This window comes from Salvia hispanica, chromosome 2 (assembly GCF_029641045.1).
Source record: "Salvia hispanica isolate PSC_SH4W2 chromosome 2, Shi_PSC_v1, whole genome shotgun sequence".
Classification (NCBI taxonomy): domain Eukaryota; kingdom Viridiplantae; phylum Streptophyta; class Magnoliopsida; order Lamiales; family Lamiaceae; genus Salvia; species Salvia hispanica.
In genome coordinates this window covers 30,735,265-30,757,509 of record NC_142693.1, presented here as the reverse complement: position 1 = coordinate 30,757,509, position 22,245 = coordinate 30,735,265, and the positions used below count along the sequence as shown (strand labels likewise).

At 39.9% G+C, this 22,245-nt stretch overlaps 1 protein-coding gene and 2 pseudogenes across 1 annotated transcript; all 3 read left to right on the top strand.

The window, feature by feature from the left end:
• The first annotated feature begins 2,417 nt into the window (after positions 1-2,417).
• LOC148932139 (uncharacterized) lies at positions 2,418-7,096 on the top strand (annotated as a pseudogene).
• A 4,440-nt stretch (positions 7,097-11,536) lies between these two features.
• LOC148932138 (G-type lectin S-receptor-like serine/threonine-protein kinase LECRK3) lies at positions 11,537-14,122 on the top strand (annotated as a pseudogene).
• A 2,778-nt stretch (positions 14,123-16,900) lies between these two features.
• LOC148932137 (G-type lectin S-receptor-like serine/threonine-protein kinase LECRK3) lies at positions 16,901-19,409 on the top strand. The gene has a single exon (XM_089064397.1). The coding sequence runs from the start codon at positions 16,928-16,930 to the stop codon at positions 19,229-19,231; it is 2,304 nt and encodes a 767-aa protein (XP_088920523.1). The 5' UTR covers positions 16,901-16,927; the 3' UTR covers positions 19,232-19,409.
• Positions 19,410-22,245: the final 2,836 nt, after the last annotated feature.

Sequence of the window (22,245 nt, the reverse complement as noted above, 5' to 3'; positions counted from 1 at the left end):
AGAACCAAGGATCTCCAAGTTGGTCAGAAAGTACTACTCTTCCAGTCAAGATTGAAGCTAATGCCTGGGAAGCTCAAGTCCAAGTGGGTTGGACCTTACATTATCACTGCACTACGTGCTAATGGAGCGGTCGAGATTTCAGGGAGTATCCCTAACTTTGAACCTTTTGTCGTTAATGGACATAGATTAAAAATATATAGGGAAAATGAAGAGATGTGTGTAATGGAAGAAATTCCACTACACTTTAATAGCGTCTAAATGACCAGTAGAAAAGGGGTTTGGAGTTCCACCTGGTCAACATCATATGATTTGTACTTACTGACCAGGTAAAACTTCAAATACCCTTAGTAATAATGTAAATAGTGTAAATATTTAGTAATTTGATTTAAGTTGAGAAGGAAAAACAACAAAAAGATTTTTCGGATCTTAAATATTAATTTGGAGTTCGTACTGACCACGAGGATACCACTTGGGTGAAACTCTGAATTATATTAAAGAGCTATTTATTTGCTTTATTTCTATTTCTAGCTAATTGGAAGAGGGGGGATGAGTGAAGTTTGAATTTTGGGATGTTGCAGCTTTGCAGGCGAGTGCAGAGACTGGGAGGGCGCGTGGAGCAGGGACGTGACAGGCAACGTCCAATCAGCTGCGAGAGCTCGCGGTTGCAACCTAGCAACCGCCTACCACCGGTCAAAACCGTCAACTACCCACCCCTCTATAAAACACACCACCGCCTACTCCCCTTCACTTTACAAACCCTTACCTGCATTCTCTCACCCACAACCACTCCGAAAACTACCACCCACTACGGAAACCACCGTGAACCACCACCAGAAAAAGAACCACCACCGATTCAAGCCATGGCAAAAGGAAGAAGAACCGGTAACCCAGCAGCTACAACCGTCGAAGACCCGCCAAAAGTTGAAGCAACAGCCGAGTCGCAGCCGCCAAGCCCACAACGATCACAGCCACCGCCGACGACACAAATTCCGGCAATGGTTCCATTAGACGCACTGGCAGCGTATCTAAGGCAATAAGACCCGAACAAATATTGGACAGCGACACTGGCCGGATTTAGCCTGACCGGAGGAAGCCGGCGACATCAAACCCTACCCCAACTGCAACCACAGAAAACCCACCCACCACCACCCCAAAAACCTCAATTCCTATATCCAAAAAGACTTCCCCAACAGTAACTGCACAATCAGAACCCTCCCACCCTTCTCCCATACACCAACAAACAGAGCCGCTCGATGTCAGCCCTCTTTCAAAATATCAAGATCCCAACTGGGGAGAAACAGAGGAAAAGGAGAGTGGAGGGAGACCAAGCGAGAGCGAGAAAGGTGAAGCAAAGGAGATAATGGCCACTGAGGCCAAAATCGATAAAGCAGAGAGGGAGGAGATAGATCTGAACGAAATGGCCAGAAAGCAAGGGTTAATGACAGATGATGAATTCCAAGCGGTTTTGTGCAAGGGAGATAGGATCGTGGTAAACCTTGAAGGGGTGGCTGAGGTACTGTACCTCGCATCCCAGGCAGTAGGGAGGGGGGAAGCAACAACGGAAGCGGAAAAGTCGGAAGGCGTAGTCCACCAATCAGTGGAGGAGAGGACAGAAGAACAACCGGAAAAAGCTGAACAACTTGAGGAAGAGAGGCAAGAGCCGGACACACATCAAGAGGAAGCCTCAGTGGTAACTAAACCCAAGCTAGTAAAGAGGAGGCTAGTGTTGAAAAACGACCCCAAGGCAGAAACCCCAAAGAGTGTCACAGAGATGCTTAGGAAAGTGGAAGTCCAACAAGGCAGGAGCAAACACAGCAGCAGATGCAGTGGAGGTTTCGAGTGAAGACGAGAAGACTACTCCTACAAAACCTAGGGAGAAGCCCTCGAAAGCTAGCCAGGAGGACACCCAAATGGAAACAGGGACAGTATCATCAACGCCGACTGACCAGAAGGAGAATACTGACAAGGTGGCTGAGGGTCTGGACCTCGCATCAAAGTCAGTAGGTCGGGAGGAGGCAGCAAGAAGTGATACTAGTACCCGCGTGGTGACTGAGCCTACCACCCAGGAGGACGTTTCAACACAAGCCGACGAAGAAGCAGAGGCAATGGAAATCGAAGAAACCAAGTACATACAAGAAAGGAAGAGAAAGGGGAAAGCCCCTATCAAGAAGAAACAAGTCATGAAGAAACAGCGCACTACCAATGCCAGCATAGTGATCAGAGAGCCGGAAGAGAGAGGGAGATCAAGCGACAGCGACTACACTTCCAGCGAGGAGTCTGACTCGGAGAGTGATATCTCTCTAGAAGGGGAAGAATACCATGAGCAGCAGCTCCCCGACAACCACCAGGAACTAATCCACCCTCCAGTCGAGAGGATCGTGTACCGACGATGGAGGGTAGAGCTCACTGATGAGCTTATGGAGGACATGAAGCACTACAACACCTAAAAGCTTCAAGACGCATTTGACGACAAAGAAGACAGTAGCAAGCAGGTCAAATGCGGAAAGGTACTCCACATACCCTCTTTGGATGAGTTATCTGTTCGTGATTCCTTCCTGGCCAGTATAGAAGCATTGGGTTTTGAATGGCTGTTAGAGAATAGGGACCCAGAGATATCTGTGAGATTAGCAAAGGAGTTCTTCACCACGTTTAGGTTCCAAGTCACTACGGACCTAGACGAGGTGTCAATTTCCTTTAGGATATTCGGTGGAGAACTGTCCATGAGTCTGATAGAGTGGTCTGTGCGACTGGGTATGTGTAGCCTGGAGGAGGCTATAGGACCAGACTGGAGAAGCCGTGAGAGGGGGGTACCGAGGAGACACATAGAATTTGAGCCCCAGGAAGCCTGGGAGGAGCTAACCCACCCCGATGCTGGCCAGTTCGCCTCCACTAAATCCAGATCCACCCACTTCAACAGTTCCATGCTGAGATTGGTGCAACGCTATTTAGGCTATAACCTGCTGGGGCAGAGCAATTCAGCTGCCAGAACGTCCATGACCGAATTATACTTGGTATGGTGCGCTAATCGTGGCAGAAAACTGCATTTGGGATTTTGGACAGCCTACCAATGCCACCTGATAGCCACCTACCCAGCCAGAAACTTATCCCTCTGCCACATACTAGGAACCTTCGTGCGCAACAACATCATCATAACAGAGGCAGAAGACCTATCTCCGATGTACATGGTCGACGCTCCTGGCCTGTTTGATATACCCTTCTTCGTCCGCACCAACTTGGTATACTACAGAGAAGGAGTACCCCAGTTCTACCCAATGGGAGAAGTCCCTGGGGGAAGGGCACAACAAAGCCAGGAGGGGCAACCTGGGCAGATCGACCAAGCGCAAAGGATGAGGCAAGAAAATCTGGAGAGGGCAGTAACTGAGCTGGCTGAGGAGAATAGACAATCACGGGCAGAGATGGTGAAGCTAACAACCCTAATGGAGAGAATCCTAATGGAATTGGCAAGAAGGAAGGCAAGCATTGGAGCTGGAACAAGCGGACATGGAGGAAAGGAAGAAGAACCCACCGGACCTGAGGAAGAAGAAGGTGATGAACAAGAGGAGGACGATGACAACCAACCCGGACCTACTGAAGAAGAACCAACGGACCCACACCAAGAAGGAGCAGGAGGAACATATGATCGAACCACCCCCAACTGACCAGTTAGTTTTCTTTTTAATTTTTAAGTTTTTCTTTTGTTTATGTTTTCTTACTTTTATTAAATAGGTAGAAGTATGTGTTTTAATTGTGAGCAAACCCCATTCATAACACTTAGCCTATTTAATAGTCTAAGTGTGAGAAGTAAAGGGTTTGCTACTTTGGTGCATGTGTTTTATTATGTTTTTCTTTGTGTTTTGTCATACGCATGTTAACTCACACTTAGCCTACTGTGTAGTCTAAGTGTGAGGAGTTTATATATTTATATGACATGTTTGTAAATTATGCTGCTTTGTTTATAAATCTAAGTATATATCTAAAACTCTCCCACTTAGCCTATTGCATAGTCTAAGTGTGAGAAGTTTTTAGATATAATATGTGTTTATTGTAAATATGTGTCTGTCATACTAGTCATTCCTAATTTTCACTTCACAGCCCGTATCTGGGGCAGACACTTGTGAAGTGAGAGGGGGGGGGGGGCAAATGGCCAGTATGACATGTATATATGTGTTATTTGAGTCAGTGCATGTTAGTTTTTCTTTAGGTTTGTTTAGGCCTAGGAATTATGTGTTATGTTTCATGAATGGGCTTAAAACTCAACTGCCTCGAACTGACGGTGAGGGGAATTGAGGGAGATAAGGCATGCCGGAAAGCAGAAACCACCCCCTCCAGTAACCCCTAGTCAGTATAGATGATGCAAGTATGAAGAAAAATCTCATCCCTTAGGTCAGACACGAAAGCCCTCTTTAAAGGTGAGTTTGAAACCCCAAAGTGGAACTACTTTCCACTAAATACTGAAAAAAGAAGAGAGGCTATCACATGATGTCTAGGGCAAGGTGACCGCGTGTAGCAAACCCTGAAGGCAGTAGGAAACCCCCCACGTTAAAAAAAAAAAAAAAAAACCTACCCTTAGAACCCCATTTTCTAGCCTGACTTATACCCCGAAATAACCCATCAGCCACTGGAACTGTGTACGTGCAAGGCATAAGGCAAGGAAGCAACTGCCCAGGAGGACATACAAAAGGAACCAGCTGAAGAAAAGAAAAGCAAAGAAAGAAGGAGAAAATCGATCTGAAAATTTCTAGATCCAAAAAATAGAAGAAGGAATAAGGGTGGCAAAACCACAGAAAAGAAAATTGAAGAAAATGGTCGCAGATACTTGACCACAAAAAGAGAAAGGAGGAAGAAAGAATAAGGGTGGCGAAGCCACAAAGAAGCTACTGACCAGTTGGAAGCCAATGTCAGAAATTGCCCTAGCCAGAAGCCCGAATGCACACAGTTCTCCCTCATCAAATAAGTAGTTAGTTTTTGAACCCTAGAGACTTAGGGACAACTACCCCAAACATCACAAACCACTGGCCCCATTACAAGCCTTAAAGACCTTCAGGAGCTGCATGTGAGATATGAGTCCGAAACATCTGTGGTTTAGCATTGAGAGAAGACAGTCCTAACATCCCCTGTGAGGAATGAGTGACTGAGTGAACCCAGTGTTTGGCCTAGGATTGGGTGATCCTGACAAGCAGATATACTGACTGGGGAGAAAAGGAGGGGCGGCGGAAGTTCAAGGTTGCCTAAGGCCGGATTGCACCTGATCTCGAGGGAAAGGGTGGTTGAAAATATAGCCTGTTCTATGTGTTTAAGTTAACTATATGTTTTATATGTTTGTGTCGTTGTTTGTTTTCTTTTCCTTTGCGTCAGAGTCTTGAGTCTAGTTAGGTAGAGTCGGTCAGGGGGAGTAACCAGGCTCGAATTCGACTTATTTCTTTTTGTTTGTCTTCACGCTTGAGGACAAGCATGTGGTAAGTGTGAGCAGTTTGATAAGTCGTATTCTAAGCCGTGAAATTGCATGTATTATCTGCAAAACAGTTGCTCAAGTGTACAGGATTAAAGGATCCAAGTCAGTAGGAGACGATTCAGGTGACGCAAGTGAAAAGGGCGCTAGAAGGGTGCAATACTGACCAGGATCCATGCCAGAGAAAAGGCTCGAGATGGAGAAGAAGGATAGCTGGGATGATCATTAACAAGGGCATAAAAGTCAAAACTTGAAGGAAGTCTACCCTAAAAGCAAGGGCAAGCCTCCCTATAAAAGAAGCCACTTGGAGAGAGAGAAGGAGTTCGCCCTTAGAGTTCAAAAAACACACTTAGTTAGAATTCTCTCTAGAAGATCAGTCCTTCAGCATTATCCAATCTCTCGTTCCTCGCCACAGCCATGGTCACTTGACGTCTAAGAGTCTGCCGGAGAAGCCATCGATCCACCGTTCCAGCCAGTTATCGTAGTAGTATAGCAGTATCATCGCCCGGAGTGGCCAAACAATCGTTATTTGCTTTCTAGTTTAATCTTTACTTGTTTTCGTCGTTATTTTTGTTGCAAACACTCATCGGTGTTGCCTTTTGAAGTACCTTGTGAAGTTCCAACACTTAAATTATACTAGGTAAAATCTTACCCAAGCGTGGTAGCTAACCATCCTCGTGGGATTCGACCCTTACCTCCATTATACTAATTAGTAGAAGTGGGTTGAGAAAACTTGTTGAAGCCAGGTTCCGGTTGTCGTACCAACGACTCAGCTGGGTCGGGAATCTCTGCCTGATCAGTTGGATACACTCCCAATTACATACGAAAACCCGAGAAAGAAAACCTGACCTTCCAATATCCATGATCAATTGAGATTTTTTAGGGTAATTGAGAAATGAGATGCAATATCAGCCACTCATTTTTATTAAATGAGTGGTCCAGATTTTGCCACATAAAAAATATTTTTAGATTAGTTTATTACAAAAGGGTATAATGGTAATTTTATGGTAATTAAATTCAGCAACTCCCATCTTTTGCTCTCTGCTTCTCGATCTCTCATTCTCCATCTCTGAGGTGTTCCTTCCATACACTAAGGAATCTCCTTACACAAAATTGCACCTCGAATTCGAGCTCCGTTCATCTCATGATTGTATTCCTCCATCAGAGAGAGAATTGGAGATCAGAAAATACAGAAAATCGAGAAGAAGATGAAAATTGAAACTCTAGGTAGAATCTGAACGTCGTACAGACTGTGCAGCAACCGAATTTCCGACGAGTTTGGCGGCGGAGTACAAATTCGAAAGTGTGGAGAGAGGATCAGAATCTGATAAGCTCGATCAGGAGCGACGACATCGACCCCATCTACCTCTGCCGCCTCCGAGGCGCGGTAGATGACAGTGTTGTTGCAATTATTTAATTAGTTAGATGAAATCCTCAATTCAGATTAAATCACGAATCCTCAATTCAGATAAAATCAATTTTTAATTTATTATATTAGTGTTGTTGCAATTATTTAATTAGTTAGAATTGTTGTATATTTGCAGATTATATGCTCAGATTTTGACCTCTCTCTATGCTCCGCCGCCGTCCCCGCCGTCAAGTAACCTGACTTATCGCCGGCAAAATCATGAAAATGTTTATTCTTGACATGAATTATATAGCTCGTTGACATAATAACGTTTGTTGTTGACATGAATTATATAGCTCGTTGACATAATAACGTTTGTTGTTGACATGAATTATATAGGTCGTTGACATAAATTTTATGAAAAAGGTTGTTGACATAAATTATATGTAAAACATTGTTGTTGACATGAATTATATGTAAAATGTTGTTGTTGACATGAATAATATAGGTCGTTGAAATGAAAATATATGTTGTTGACATTAATTATTTGTAAAATGTTGTTGTTGACATAATAATTGGCATCAATAACGTTGTTGACGTCGTAGTTGACATACATAATGTCTACACGTACAAGTCATGTCAACTATGTTGTATACTATGTCAACTATGCGTACAAGCCATGTCAACTACACACAGAAAACATGTCAACAACAATTATAAGTCATGCCAACTACACGTACAAGCCATGTCAACAACAATCAGAGTTGTTTTATAGTTGTTAACATATACTACAAGTTATTGACATCTTCTTATTAGTTGTTGATATTTGATTTTGCTCTCTATTGACATCTATCGTATGATTTTCTTTTAATTATAAGATTTGTTTTCTGAGTTGTACACACTTTATACAAGCTGTTGACATTTGGTTATAAGTTGTTGACATTTCAATACAAGTTGGAGTCAGGCTTCCTTCCGTGCTCCTCGCCGATGAGTCGTCCTGACTGCCCCAATCCTGCCTACAATTCATGTTTTTAAGGTTAATTACAATTAAAAATCATGTCAACTATATATAGTAGCCGTGCCATCAACTAATATAATTATGTCAACTATGGTGCACAATGTGTCAACGACACATACAAGTCATGTCAACTACGGTACAAGCCATGTCAACTACTCATAGAAAACATGTCAACAACAATTATAAGTCATGTCAACTACACGTACAAGTCATGTCAACAACAATCAGAGTTGTTTTTTCGTTGTTAACATATACTACAAGTTATTGACATTTTCTTATTAGTTGGTGATATTTGATTTTGCTTTCTATTGACATCTATCGTATGATTTTCTTTTTTAATTGTAATATTTGTTTTCCGAGTTGTTGACACTTTATACAAGCTGTTGACATTTGGTTATAGGTTGTTGACATTTCAATATAATTTGTTGAACTGATTAACATTTGATATAACTGATAAGTTCAAAAGTCATAATCCACAATAACAGTTTTAAAACCCATCCAAAAAATAAGTTAACATCAAACATTAAAATCACTTTTTGTTCATTTCTTGTTTCTACAACTAAACAACTCCTTGTACTTGTTGTTTAGCTCAAGCAATTTGTCCATGTTTGCTTCTATCCAATCATGAGTCAGTTATAACATCGGCAACCTCTGATTATTGTAAATTGATGCAATCATCGTGTAGCAATACATTTATCACCATATCTGATGGGAGTAGGTTCTGAGAAGAAGACCCAACTCCACTGTCATCTGTCATCTACATCAAGACTTTGTTTTTCATTCCCTTGTTGTTGCTCCTCATTACGAATGTATCTCTTCTTTATACGTCCAAAACCAAAAACTTCTACACTGGTCTCTCTATCTTCTCTAGCCTAAAGATACCCACTTTTCCATCCTTTCATTAATGGAAATGTCCGAGGAACAGAACGCTTGTCTTGTGTAACTCTGTCTAAGTAGCAGAGCTGCATATGTTAAAAAAATGCATGTCAATTACTAGTGTGTAGTGTCAACTCAATACACAAGCCACTTAAATAACTAATACAACTTATTACAACTATAGTACAAGCTATATCAACTACACATACATCCCAATGTAATCATGTTAACGGTTAATAATATGTAATGCAAAATGTAAAACAATCCATAAGGAAGGGAAGTGGTCCTGCAAAGGCGTTCTTCTCTGTCTTCGACCAATTTCCATTGCAAACTTGAGCACAAACATTGTATATGAACAACAGTTGATATTTCTCACGTTATCCAGATCATCAATTATCTTTCCAATCTTAGATTTTATCATTCCACATGTTGATTGCTCAATCAATGTTGATTCTAATAGGACCAAGAACATTCTCTTGAACCTCCTTGAAGATCTGCTAACATAAGTGAACAGATCCTCTTCAGTGATATGAATTTTTTTTCCCATTATAAAGCTTTATCTTGCACTTTTTTTCATCAAAACTTTTTAATAATGAGAATGCTAATCTACTAGGAATGTAATCCAACTCCTTCACAACATTATTCTGTTCCTAATTCAGTTTGCTTATTGCATCAACAAAAAACAACGGCTACCTTTTCACTAGAAGCCTCTGAGATAAATTTTTAGCAATCTCAATCTGTTTTTCATCTTCTACACTTTTCTTTTGTTTTTTCTCAATAATCATTAACTCTTTCTGAGATACTAGGGTACTCCTTTTTCGCTTTGATATTTTTCTGTTATTGGTTTAAAATCAAACATAATAAATCTATATCAATTATACACAATATCATGACAATAACAAGTATACTCTGTTGACAGCAAGTGCATGTATATTACTAAAATTACGTCAATAGATATACCAAGCACTTACGTCAATAGATATACCAAGCACAATTAACAAAAGTTTAAGCATTAAGTATACTCTGTCATTAACAGGTATATCCCATATATGGCAAGAACAATTATCTTATTACTATTATGTCAATAGTTAAAGTTTATAATGCTGACATACCTGTTGATTATCTTATAAAGTTTATGGCAAGCATACTCTGTTCAAATAAATATGACTATGTCAACAACTATTCAAACAAACACACAATATGTCAATAGCTATTGATATACTACTACAACCATACATATGTTTTCTACAGCCATCCTAACAGCCATTCAAACAAGCATACACTATGTCAATAGCTATTGACATACTACTACAACCATACATATGTTTTGTACAACCATCCTAACAGTCATTCAAACAAACATACATTTCGTCAAACAAGCATACACTATGTCAATATAATTATGTCAGCAGTCATTCAAACAATCGTACACTATGTCAACAGTATATTATTATAGCTAGGTCAATAGCTACTGTATAAAATGTCAATAATCTTAAAAATTTAAACAAATCCTTAACTGGAAGGTGATGCTTATATTAAGTAGTTTGCTAATTTATGCTACCTCTACCCCTGAAAGTTTGACACAGTTTACTATTTCGGTCCGTCCTTGAGAGTTTGACAGACTTCACCTTTTACCATTTTTGGTAGTGGACCCCATATTCCACTAATTCATTCCTACTCACATTTTATTATAAAACTAATAAAAATAGGACTCACATCCCACAAACTTTTTTAACTCACTTTACATTAAAAGCAATTTATAGTAAATATCAATTGACAAAACAATATGTATCTGTTTTCTTGGTAATAATATTTCGTTGATTCATCAATATCAGTTGTAATTTATAATATTAAAAGCAATCAATATCAATTAATCAACAAACCGATAATTTCTTAAATTCTGGTTTTAGTTTAGTTATTAATTGATCATAATTATATACTCTCTCCGTCCGTCATAAAATTTTCCATTCATTTTTGTCCGTCCACCAATAAATGTCTCATTTTACTTTACTATTATATTTGGTAAGTGGACCCTACATTTTACTAACTCATTCCATTCACATTTGATTATAAAACCAATATATAAAAGTAGACCTCAAATTCTATTAACTTTTCTACCCACTTTACTTCGTAAAGTCAAATGATTTCTTAAAACCCGTGTTGGTTAAATATGAGACATTTATCATGGACGGATGGAGTATATACACTTTAAGAAAAAGAAGAAAAAAATAAGTTAACATTATTAGATAATGAACCCAGACCATCAATCATACAATGTTTGGTAAAATAAATATCTAAAAATAAAATTGAACAGTTTTTCGTGGACAAATCAAAATAGTAAAAAATAGACTAGGTATTTTTAGGGACAAAGTCACTGGTAATATTGTATAGAGCCCTGCCAACAAAATTTTCCGGTCCGCTATTGAACAATACACATAATAGGGAATCGTATTCTACACCATTAGAGAGAGGGAATCGTATTCTATACCATTATTGCGACGGCCAGAGGCGAATTTAATAGTGTCACTTTATTTTACACAGTCGATCGCTACATTAGATGGTGATGGTATTGGAGGAGATGACCCAGTCTTGATATATATGTCCAAAAACTAAATTACTATGCAATTTCATACGGTAAGAAACATCTACTATCAAGAATAAGTACAGTTGTGGGCCATGGAAATTTACAGCTCTTATTCTGTCATATTCGATTCAAAGTCTACGTAATAGACATGACACAAGAGTGAATTTTTCTATCCTTCAAACAAAACGCGTGATGCACGGCATCTATTTACCAGAGGGAGAGTGGAGCCCTTAAATAAAGCATTGAGTAATCAACTCTATGTAAAATCAATAATAATAACTATTCATACATAAATGAAAGTATTGTTTAAGATAAGATGTTAAGTAGCACTAGCAGCCTCAAACCAATACTCAGAAAAACAGCAATGTCCATCTTCACAATCTTGTTTCTCCTTCTCATTTCTACATCAGCACAAGCTCAAAGAAGACCATCCAACATCACCTTAGGCTCTTCCCTCACACTCACCTCCAACTCCACATGGCCTTCCCCCTCCGGCATCTTCGCCTTCGGATTCTTCCCCCAACACGTCAATAGCTACGCTGTCGGCATCTTTCTTCCCAACAAAACCGGCGTCTGGACAGCGAATATGGACACCAATCCAACCGTCCCTGACGACGTCGTCTCCTTGCTACTAACGCCCAAGGGCCGGCTAGTCCTGCGCCGGAGACAAGGCCAAGACGTAGATGTCATTAGCCTCAACGCAACCATCGCGTTAGTAGCAATGCATGACAACGGCAACTTTGTTCTCTATGATTCAAATTCAAGAATCATCTGGCAGAGCTTCGACCACCCGACAGACACCCTCCTCCCCGGCCAGCGCCTCCTGCCCAAGGAAGAGCTCTTCTCCAGCGCCTCGGAGACAGACTACGGCAGAGGGAATTTCAGGCTGAAGATGCAACATGATGGAAACCTCGTGCAGTATCCTGTCAACACGCCGGACGCACCAGCTTACGCTTACTATGGATCAAGTACAAACACAGATGGTAACGTCTCTCTCAACCTCGACAGCGACGGCCGACTCTATCTGCTGCACAACGATAGAGTGACTCTGCTGAATATATCCAATGGTGGACTCCCTACGCAGATCCATCAATTTCATGAGGCTCGATGTTGGAGGAATATTCCGCATCTACTCTTTGTCTCTCGGTGATCTCAACTTGACCAGGAGATGGTCTTCTACAGACAACGAGTGTGCTCCAAAAGGTATCTGCGGAATCAACGCCTTCTGCATTCTGTTGGATAATAAGCCGGATTGTCAGTGTCTTCCCGGTTTCTTCTTCGCTCAGTCCGGAAACGACAGAGCTGGCTGTTCGAGAAACTTCTCGGCGCAGGGCTGTTCCAAAACAGGCAATAGACTGAAGTACGATATGAGAACAGTCGAAAACACCGTATGGGAGGATAGCACGTATGATATCTTGCAAATGATGATGAGTGAAGAAGAGTGCAGCAAAGCATGCCTCGATGACTGCAACTGTGAAGCAGCCTTCTTCGTTGATAACATATGCCAAAAGCAGAAGCTTCCGTTAAGATTCGGGAGAAGGTCTCTACAAGACTCAAACATGGCTCTCATTCGCTACAGTACAAACACGGTACCCGACATTGGAGGCGATTCCGACCGTAAAAGAATCATCAAGAAAGGGCATCCTATAAACATCCTCATCATCGGAATTGTTCTCATGTCCATAGGCGTCTTGGCATTGTCAATTTCTCTGATCTTTGTTTGCCAGAGGCGGAAGGACTACAAGAAGATCGGTAATGAAGATGGAGCTAACTTCGTAGAGGGCATTTCACTGCAAGTGTTCACATTCGAGCATCTATGTGAAGTAACAAATGGCTTCAAGGAAGAGTTGGGGAGAGGAGCATCTGGCACGGTTTTCAAAGGGGTTATGCAGAATGGCAAGAAAATGGTGGCGGTGAAAAGGTTGGAGAAGGAATTCGCACAAGGAGAGATAGAGTTCCAGACAGAGCTGAAGACGATTGGGAAGATGTATCACAGGAACCTAGTCCGGCTCCTAGGTTACTGCCTCGATGGAGACCACAAACAGCTTGTGTTCGAGTTCATGAGCAACGGTTCCCTTGCTGACATACTTTTCAATGAAGAGAAACAGCTGAGATGGGAGGAACGGATGGAGATCGCACGTGATATATCTAGAGGGATATTGTATCTGCACCAGGAGTGCGAGACGCAGATCATTCACTGCGATATAAAGCCTCAGAACATACTCATGGACGATAACTGGCGTGCAAAGATATCGGATTTTGGGCTGGCAAAGCTCCTAAAACAAGATCAGACAAATACAATTACTGGGATAAGAGGCACTAAGGGCTATGTTGCACCAGAGTGGTTCCAGAAGCAGGCGATCACGGTGAAAGTAGATGTGTATAGCTTCGGAGTGATGCTGTTGGAGATCATATGTTGTAGGAAGTGTGTTGATCATAGCCGGAGTGAGGATGAGGCGATTCTTGAGGAATGGGTTTACAACTGTTATAAAACTGGGAAGATTGGGAGTCTGGTGGGGGATGAAAAGGTGGATGAGAGTAAAGTGGAGAGGATGGTGATGATAGGGATATGGTGTGTGCAGGATGAGCCGTCGTTGCGTCCAACAATGAAGAACATTCTGCTAATGTTGGAGGGTATTGTCGAGATTTCCGTACCTCCTAATCCTTCTTTTTCTTAAGTTCCATCTAGCTTTGCAATGTGTATGCTGTCTCCGTTTGTGAACTAATGACCTAGTTGGTTATGACTCAAGTTTTAATAAATTGTTAGAGAGTATTGCGAGTGGAATGAGTTTTAATCAATTGTTAATGTTTTGTGAGTGGAATGCATTTTAATAATTTTTGAATAAATTGTTTGAGTATATTAATGACCATGTTATGACACAAGTTTAAATACACTCCTCCGTCTCAACTAAGTTGTGCCACTTTTTTTTTGCACTCATTTTGATAAAAATCGTAATAAATAGTTAAAATGGATATATGATAAAATAAAAGTGAGAATAATGCAGGGAAGAGTCTAAATAGTTAAGGAATGTGATCAAATGCAAACTCATATATTCTACAAACTCAAAACTATGATCTGGACCATTAAAAAATGTCAACAGATAGACAAAATAATAGCAACAGAAAATGTCTAACACAGTGACAACGGTTGATTCTGTGTTGATATTGTGTTGACATTTTCTATTGCTACTATTTTATCATATGTTGATATTTTTTAACGGTTCAGATCATAGTTTTGAGTTTGTACAATATATGAGTTTGCATTTTATCACTACCCAAATAGTTAAAGTGTATATATGGTAAAATAAAAGTTAGAATCATTTAGAGAAAACTTCTTTATATTATTCTCGCTTTTATTTTACTATAAATCTACTTTAACTATTTATTAGTATAATTTTTTTAAAATGAGTGGAAGAAAAAATGACTCAATTTTTTTGGGACATATTGAGAAGTATATATTGTGAGTGGAATGTGTTTTAATAAATTGTTGAATAATGTGTTGCGAGTGGAATGAGTTTTAATAAATTTTTTGAATGTGTTGCAGTGCGATGAGGATTTCATTTAAGTAATTTGTCTTTACAGACTGAGCAGAGGAACAAAGATCCTTTTAAAATTTGGAGTACAATCAACGCAGAAATCAATTACCCTGTCCGATCTCCTAGAAATATGCCATCCGTCTCATAGAAATATGCCAAAATTGAAGTCGACTAATTTTGTGGAAGATCAAAATACAAAAAAAGAGGACTATTTTAATAGAATAAATTAAAGAGTACTCCTTCCGTCCCTCAAATATTGTCCCAACATGGGTTTTAAGAAACATAATGAAAAGTGAGTTGAAAAAGTTAGTGGAATGTGGGGCCTATTTTTACATATTAGTTTTATAATAAAATGTGAGTATGAATGGGTTAGTGGAATAAGAGGTCTACTACCAAAATTGGTAAAAAGTGAAATGAGACAAATTTTGTTGCATGGACGAAAAATGAAAAATGAGACAAACTTTTAGGGATAGAGGGAGTATAATTTTAGAGTAAAGTTCAATTTTAGTTCTAAACATATGATCAAAATACGAATTTGGTAAAAAAACATTCACTTTTTGTGAAACAGTTCCATAACAAATGATCAAAATACGAATTTGGTAAAAAACATTCACTTTTTGTAAAACAGATCCATAACAAATGAAATCTTTGTCAGAGTGGTCATCTTTTTACGGTTCCATAAAAAAACAAATGGTCATGCCACTGTTCAATTAACGTTGACCGTTAGTTTTTTGACTGAATTGTCAAAAAAATTACTTCGGTAACATTTTCATTTTCTATCGACCCATTTTTCTAAAAGTGAATGTTTTTTGACAAATTCGTATTTTGTTCATATGTTTAGGAGCACAATTGACATTCTTAATTTTATATAAATATGCTCTCTTCGTCCCATAAAAATATGTGCACTTTCTATTTTCGTTCGTCTCATAAAAATATGTGCATTCAATTTTTAGAAAGCTATATCAATTTAACAATATAGGTCCCACTATCCATTTACTTTACTACTATTCTCTTCATTTCTCTTACTTTACTGTATCATTATCCTCTTCTCTCTTACATTACTAAGTTTTCTTAATTCACGTGCCGTCCTAAACGTACATATTTTTTTTTGGACTGAGGGAGTATGGAGTAATTGAAATGAATTGTAGAATGTGATATTCATTTATTACAGCAATGACTGACATGAGTACATGAAATAATCGCAGGTAGAGAGAGTGGTCAGTGGTTTGTTTAAGCCCGATAGAGAGAGAGAGTGGGAGACGTATTCTACACCATTGCGAAGGTCGACTCGCTACATTGTTGATATGTTCAAAAGTAAAATTACTAAAACGGTAAGAAACATCTATCAAGAAAAAGTACAGTTGTGGACTCACTTGTCATATTTGAACCAAAGTCTACGTAATAGACTTGATACAGTGAACTTTTCTATCCTAGAACAAACGCGTGATCTACGGCATATTGCTGTTTACCAGAGAGAAAGTGGAGCCCATAGATAAAGCAAGGCATTGAGTTATCAACACTCAGTAAAATCTATAATAACTAATACCTGCGTCTCCTAAAATTTAGCCTACTTTGACCCGGCACAAATTTAAGAAAGGTAATGAAAAGTAAGTTAAAAAAGTTAGTTAATTATGGGTCTTACTTTTATATATTAGTTTTATAATAAAATGTGAGGAAGAATGAGCTAGTGGAATATGAGTCCACTATCAAAAATGGTAAAAGTGAAATAGGACAAATTTTGAAGGATGAACGCAAATGGAAAAATGGGATAAATATTGAGGTAGTATTCAATATTCATAAATAAATACTCCCTCCGTTCAGTTATAGGGTCATTTTGCCATTTTGATACATTCCATAGTAATAGAGTCATTTTCCTTTTTTTGTAACAGTCAACACATTTTTCTACTCTTTATTCTCTCTTGCTTTATTCTCTCTTCATCCCTCTACTTTTTTCATTTTCCACTTTACTTTCCCCTTACTTAACTCACCTAACATAATTTTTCTTAATCTCCGTGCCGAAAAGAAACACCTCCATTACTATGGAACGGAGGGAGTATAATATTGGTTAAAAGAAGATGGTAAGAGCAGCCTCAAACCATTGTTCAGAAATTCAGCAATGCCCATCCTCACAATCTTGTTTCTCCTTGTGATTTCTACAGCAGCAGAAGCTCAAACAAAACCCTCCAACATCACCTTAGGCTCTTCCATCACTCCCAACTCCTCCTGGCCTTCCCCCTCCGGCGTCTTCGCCTTCGGATTCTTCCCCCAACACGACAACAGCTATGCCGTCGGCATCTTTCTTCCCGACAAAACCGTCGTCTGGACAGCGAATAGCGACAGCGATCCGACCATCCCCAACGACGTCGTCTCCCTCCTACTATCTCCCGAGGGCCGGCTAGTCCTCCGCCGGAGAAAAGGCCAAGATGTAGACGTCATCAGCCCCTCCACAGCCATCGCTTCGGCCTCAATGCTCGACAACGGCAACTTTGTTCTCTACGATTCAAATTCAGGAATAATATGGCGGAGCTTCGACAACCCAACCAATACCCTCCTCCCCGGCCAGCGCCTCCTGGAAAGGGAAGAGATCTTTTCCAGCGCCTCGGAGACCGACTACGGGAGAGGGAATTTCAGGCTGAAGATGCAGACCGATGGAAACCTCGTGCAGTACCCTGTCAACACGCCGGACGCACAAACTTACGCTTACTATGGATCAAAGACAAACACAGATGGTAACGTCTCTCTCAACCTCGACAGCTACGGTCGACTCTATCTGCTGCTCAACGATAGAGTGACTCTGCTGAATATAACCAGTGGTGGATTCCCTACACAGGGATTCATCAATCTCATGAGGCTCGATGTCGGAGGAATCTTCCGCATCTACTCTCTCTCCCTCGGTGATCGAAACAGATGGTCCTCCACGGACGACGAGTGTACTCCCAAAGGTATCTGCGGAATCAACTCCTTCTGCATTCTGTTGGATAATAAACCGGATTGTCAGTGTCTTCCGGGTTTCTTCTTCTCTCAGTATGGAAACCACAGAGCAGGTTGTTCAAGAAACTTCACGGCGCAGGGCTGTTCCAAAACAGACAACAGACTGAATTACGATATGAGAACGGTCGAAAACACCGTATGGGAGGATAGCTCGTCTGAGATCTTGCAAATGAGGATGAGTGAAGAAGAATGCAGCAAAGCATGCCTCGATGACTGCAACTGCGAAGCAGCCTTCTTCGTTGATAACATATGCCAAAAGCAGAAGCTTCCGTTAAGATTCGGGAGAAGGTCTCTACAAGACTCAACCATGGCTCTCATTCGCTTCGGTACAAACATGGTACCCGACAATGGAGGCGATTCTGACCGTAAAAGAATCATCAAGAATGAGAGGTGTATAGACATCCTCATCGTTGGAATTGTTCTCATGTCCATAGGCGTCTTGTCGTTGCCAATTTCTGTGATCTTTATTCGCCAGAGGCGGAAGGACTACATGAAGATCGGTAAGGAAGATGGAGCTAACTTTGTCGAGGGAATTTCACTGCAAGTGTTCACATTCAAGCATCTGTCCGAAGCAACAAACAGCTTCAAGGAAGAGCTCGGAAGAGGAGCATCCGGCACGGTTTTCAAAGGTGTTATGCAGAATGGCCAGAAAACTGTGGCGGTGAAGAGGTTGGAGAAGGAATTCGCACAAGGAGAGATAGAGTTTCAGACAGAACTGAAGACTATTGGAAAGATGTATCATCGGAACCTAGTCCGGCTCTTGGGTTACTGCCTCGATGGAGACAACAAACTGCTGGTGTTCGAGTACATGAGAAACGGATCCCTCGCTGACATACTTTTCAATAAAGAGAAACAACCAAAATGGGAGGAACGGATGGAGATCGCTCGTGATATATCTAGAGGGATATTGTATCTGCACCAAGAGTGCGAGACACAGATCATACACTGCGACATAAAGCCTCAGAACATACTCATGGATGGGAACTGGTGTGCTAAGATATCAGACTTTGGGCTGGCGAAGCACCTAAAAAAAGATCAGACTAATACGTATACCGGGATAAGAGGCACTAAGGGCTACGTTGCACCAGAGTGGTTTCAAAAGCGGGCGATCACCGTGAAAGCAGATGTTTATAGCTTCGGAGTGGTTCTGCTAGAGATCATGTGTTGTAGGAAGTGTGTTGATTGGAGCAGGAGTGAGAACGAGGCCATTCTTGAGGAATGGGTCTACGACTGTTATGCAATAGGGAAGATTGGGAGTCTGGTTGGGGATGAAACGGTGGATGAGAGTGAAGTGGAGAGGATGGCAAAGATAGGGATATGGTGTGTGCAGTCTGAGCCGTCGCTACGTCCAACAATGAAGAACGTTCTGCTAATGTTGGAGGGTATTGTCGAGATTCCCGAACCTCCTAGTCCGTCTTCTTTTTCTTAAGTTCCATCTTGCTTTACTATGAGTGTGCTCTCCCCGTTCATGAATTAATTATCTTGTACGATTTGATACAGGTTTTAATAAATTGTTTGAATGTGTTGTGAGTACAATGAGGATATGGCAATGTATTGTAATTTGTAGACGACTCTTCCAAAATATAGTCAATAAAGATATTTTTTCACCCCTCTGGTCTGGTTTTCTCAAGTCCATGGCAGTTTCTTCATCTTCTTCCACAGATTACTTTTGCATTTTTGATTCTCCAAATTTCACAATAAATCATGCGTCAATGGCAACGAATGCAGAAAACAGAGGCTTCCCATAAGATTCGGCAGAAACTCTGTACTTAAAATCATCATCAAGAAAGAGCGGCGTGTTAACATCCACATCACCAGCATTGTTCTCATGTCTGTAGGTGTCTTGGCGTTGTCAATTTCTGTGATCTTTGTTCGCCAAGATTGGTAAGTGTCTCATGTCTATAGGATTACAACAAGGTTGGTAAGGAAAACGGAGACAACTTTGTTGAGGGCATATCATTGCCAGTTGTTAAGGACAATCTCCTCAACTATTTCCGGCGAAGAGAAAAGAAAATTCTTAGCGGCGTTGGACAAACTCCTTAACCGTCTAGGAAAGTGATTGAAGTCGTGCAAAGAGAAGTTTAGGGAAAAATTATTTCATTAATCATAAGCATTAACAAAATAATCCCTTTTTTATATCTAAGGACCCTATAAGGTTCGACTTACCTAGACATTCGGGAAAGAACCAATAAGAATGTTTTTTGGCGACAGTCTAATTTCCACGAATGTTTTTTTTTTCTTTTCAATTTTTGGTGTAACTATCATATTGAAGTCTTGGTCTAAAAGAAAATTCCACAACTATACATCTATACTTGTGAATGAATAGTTAGACTTAAGAGAAATGATGCGATTTGCGTTATGACAAGCAAGTTACAAGACGTTATTCAAAACAAAAGGAAAAAAACATAAGATCACTCTCTTTTGAAACTAGGAACTTAAGAAAGAAGTGGGTCTAGGAGGTATGGGAATCTCCATAGTGCCCTCCAACATTAGCAGAACTTTATTCATAGTTGGACGCAGCGATAGATCATATTGCATACACCATATCCCTATTTTCACCATCCTCTCTACTTTCCTCTCCTCCACCATCTCATCCCCGACCAAACTCCCAATCTTCCTTGTTGCATAACAGTCGTAAACCCATTCCTCAAGAATTGCCTCATCCTCATTCATGCCCGAATCAACACACTTCCTACAACATATGATCTCCTGCAGCATCACTCCAAAGCTATACACATCCGCTTTCACTGTGATCGCTTGCTTCTGGTACCACTCAGGCGCAACATATCCTTTTGTGCCTCTTATCCTAGTATGCGTTTTAGTTTGATCTTGCTTCAGGAGCTTCGCCATCCCAAAATCCGATATCTTGGCGCGCCAGTGGAATGTGTTTTAATTTTTTGATTGTGTTGTGAGTGCAATGAGGATGTCTTGCGGAAATTTGTCTTTACAGAATGGGCAGAGCGACAAAGATCCCTATAAAAATTGAAGGACAATCAACTCTGAAATCAATTATGCTTGATAGTTTGACAGAAGGTTTTTTGCGCACATCATCGAAAGGGAAATAAAACACAAATCTTTGTATCAAGTTATTTATATGTTCTCACTTTCTAAAACATAGGTGACATGATACGAGCCTATGCCGCGTATCTCTATTATTTAGTCTATTTTTTATTTATCGTATCTATCCCGTATTTTCCTAGATATTATTCTCTTTGTCCCATTAAATATGAAATTTTTTATTTTCGACACGAGATTTTATGTAATGTTATTTTATGAGATAATATAGTTCCATTTTAAGAAACGTTTCATTTTTAATGGGAAAAATGGAGTATTAGATTTGATTTACTTTATTTTGGTAGGCTATTATTGTTTCACCTTATTATAAATATGTGTGGAGTATTCCATATAATCACTCAATCAAGAAATGCAAATCTATTTTATTATTGTCCTCATAGTCTTTCTTTCCACAAGTAATCTATTTGCGTTTGTCATTATCCTTGACTGGCCCAACGTCCGTGATAGAAAACCTATCTTTGATCGCCGATCTGAACACTCGATAAGGGAAATACCCTTATCATGACTCCGCTGAGTTTGACGATAGGATATGATGTTCATTATTTAATTTGGTTTGTATGCTAGGAATCGAACTTGTTTCAACTTTACTTAGATGTCAAATGGTTCACTTGGTTAACTTATGGCTAGAATTGACAAGTCAATGTTAAACATGTGTACTGAGAAGTGTATCGAACCGCAAATTTTATGGCAAGTTGGGGCTCAAACATTACCCCTCCGTTCGATGTTGTCATGGATGTGGGAGTGCGGAATTGGAATTGGAATTTGAGCCCTCAATTCCAAATTCAATGTTTGGTATGCAAAATATTTGATTTAGGAATTGAATTATAATTTCGATTCCAGCCAAATTCCAATTTAAATTCTATATCAAAAGTATAGAATTAGAATTACAAATAGTTATAAAACTGACACCTTCACACATGACACACACTTCACACATATACATTGCACTCACACACACGATATATATAATTTCCTCAAATTTAATTCAATATCAATTACATTATATTTGCCGAATAAAAGATTTGAAACTGATTATAATTCAATTCTATAGAATTCTAGTTTCAATTCAATTTCAATTCCGTCTAGAGTTGTGCTTAACTCACTACTACAGGATATGAGGATATGATGGCTTGCGTGAGGCCGTGAGCAGCTGGCAATTATGTAATCGTTTTTTTAAAGCTCTGGCTCTCTACTTAGGAGGTGTTCGGTTTGTAGTATGTTTGGTTCATGAGATTTAACCTCATAACTCAATCCTAGATGGATAATTATAGGATAATTAGTCATAGCTAACCCCATGTCACTAAAATAGTCTCACAACTTAATCCTAGATTGTATCTTGGTATTATTTTATTTTGAAAACCGAACACC

Excerpts from the sequence above, each read along its gene's own strand:
- LOC148932137 (XM_089064397.1), top strand. The coding sequence starts at position 16,928 with ATGCCCATCCTCACAATCTTGTTTCTCCTTGTGATTTCTACAGCAGCA.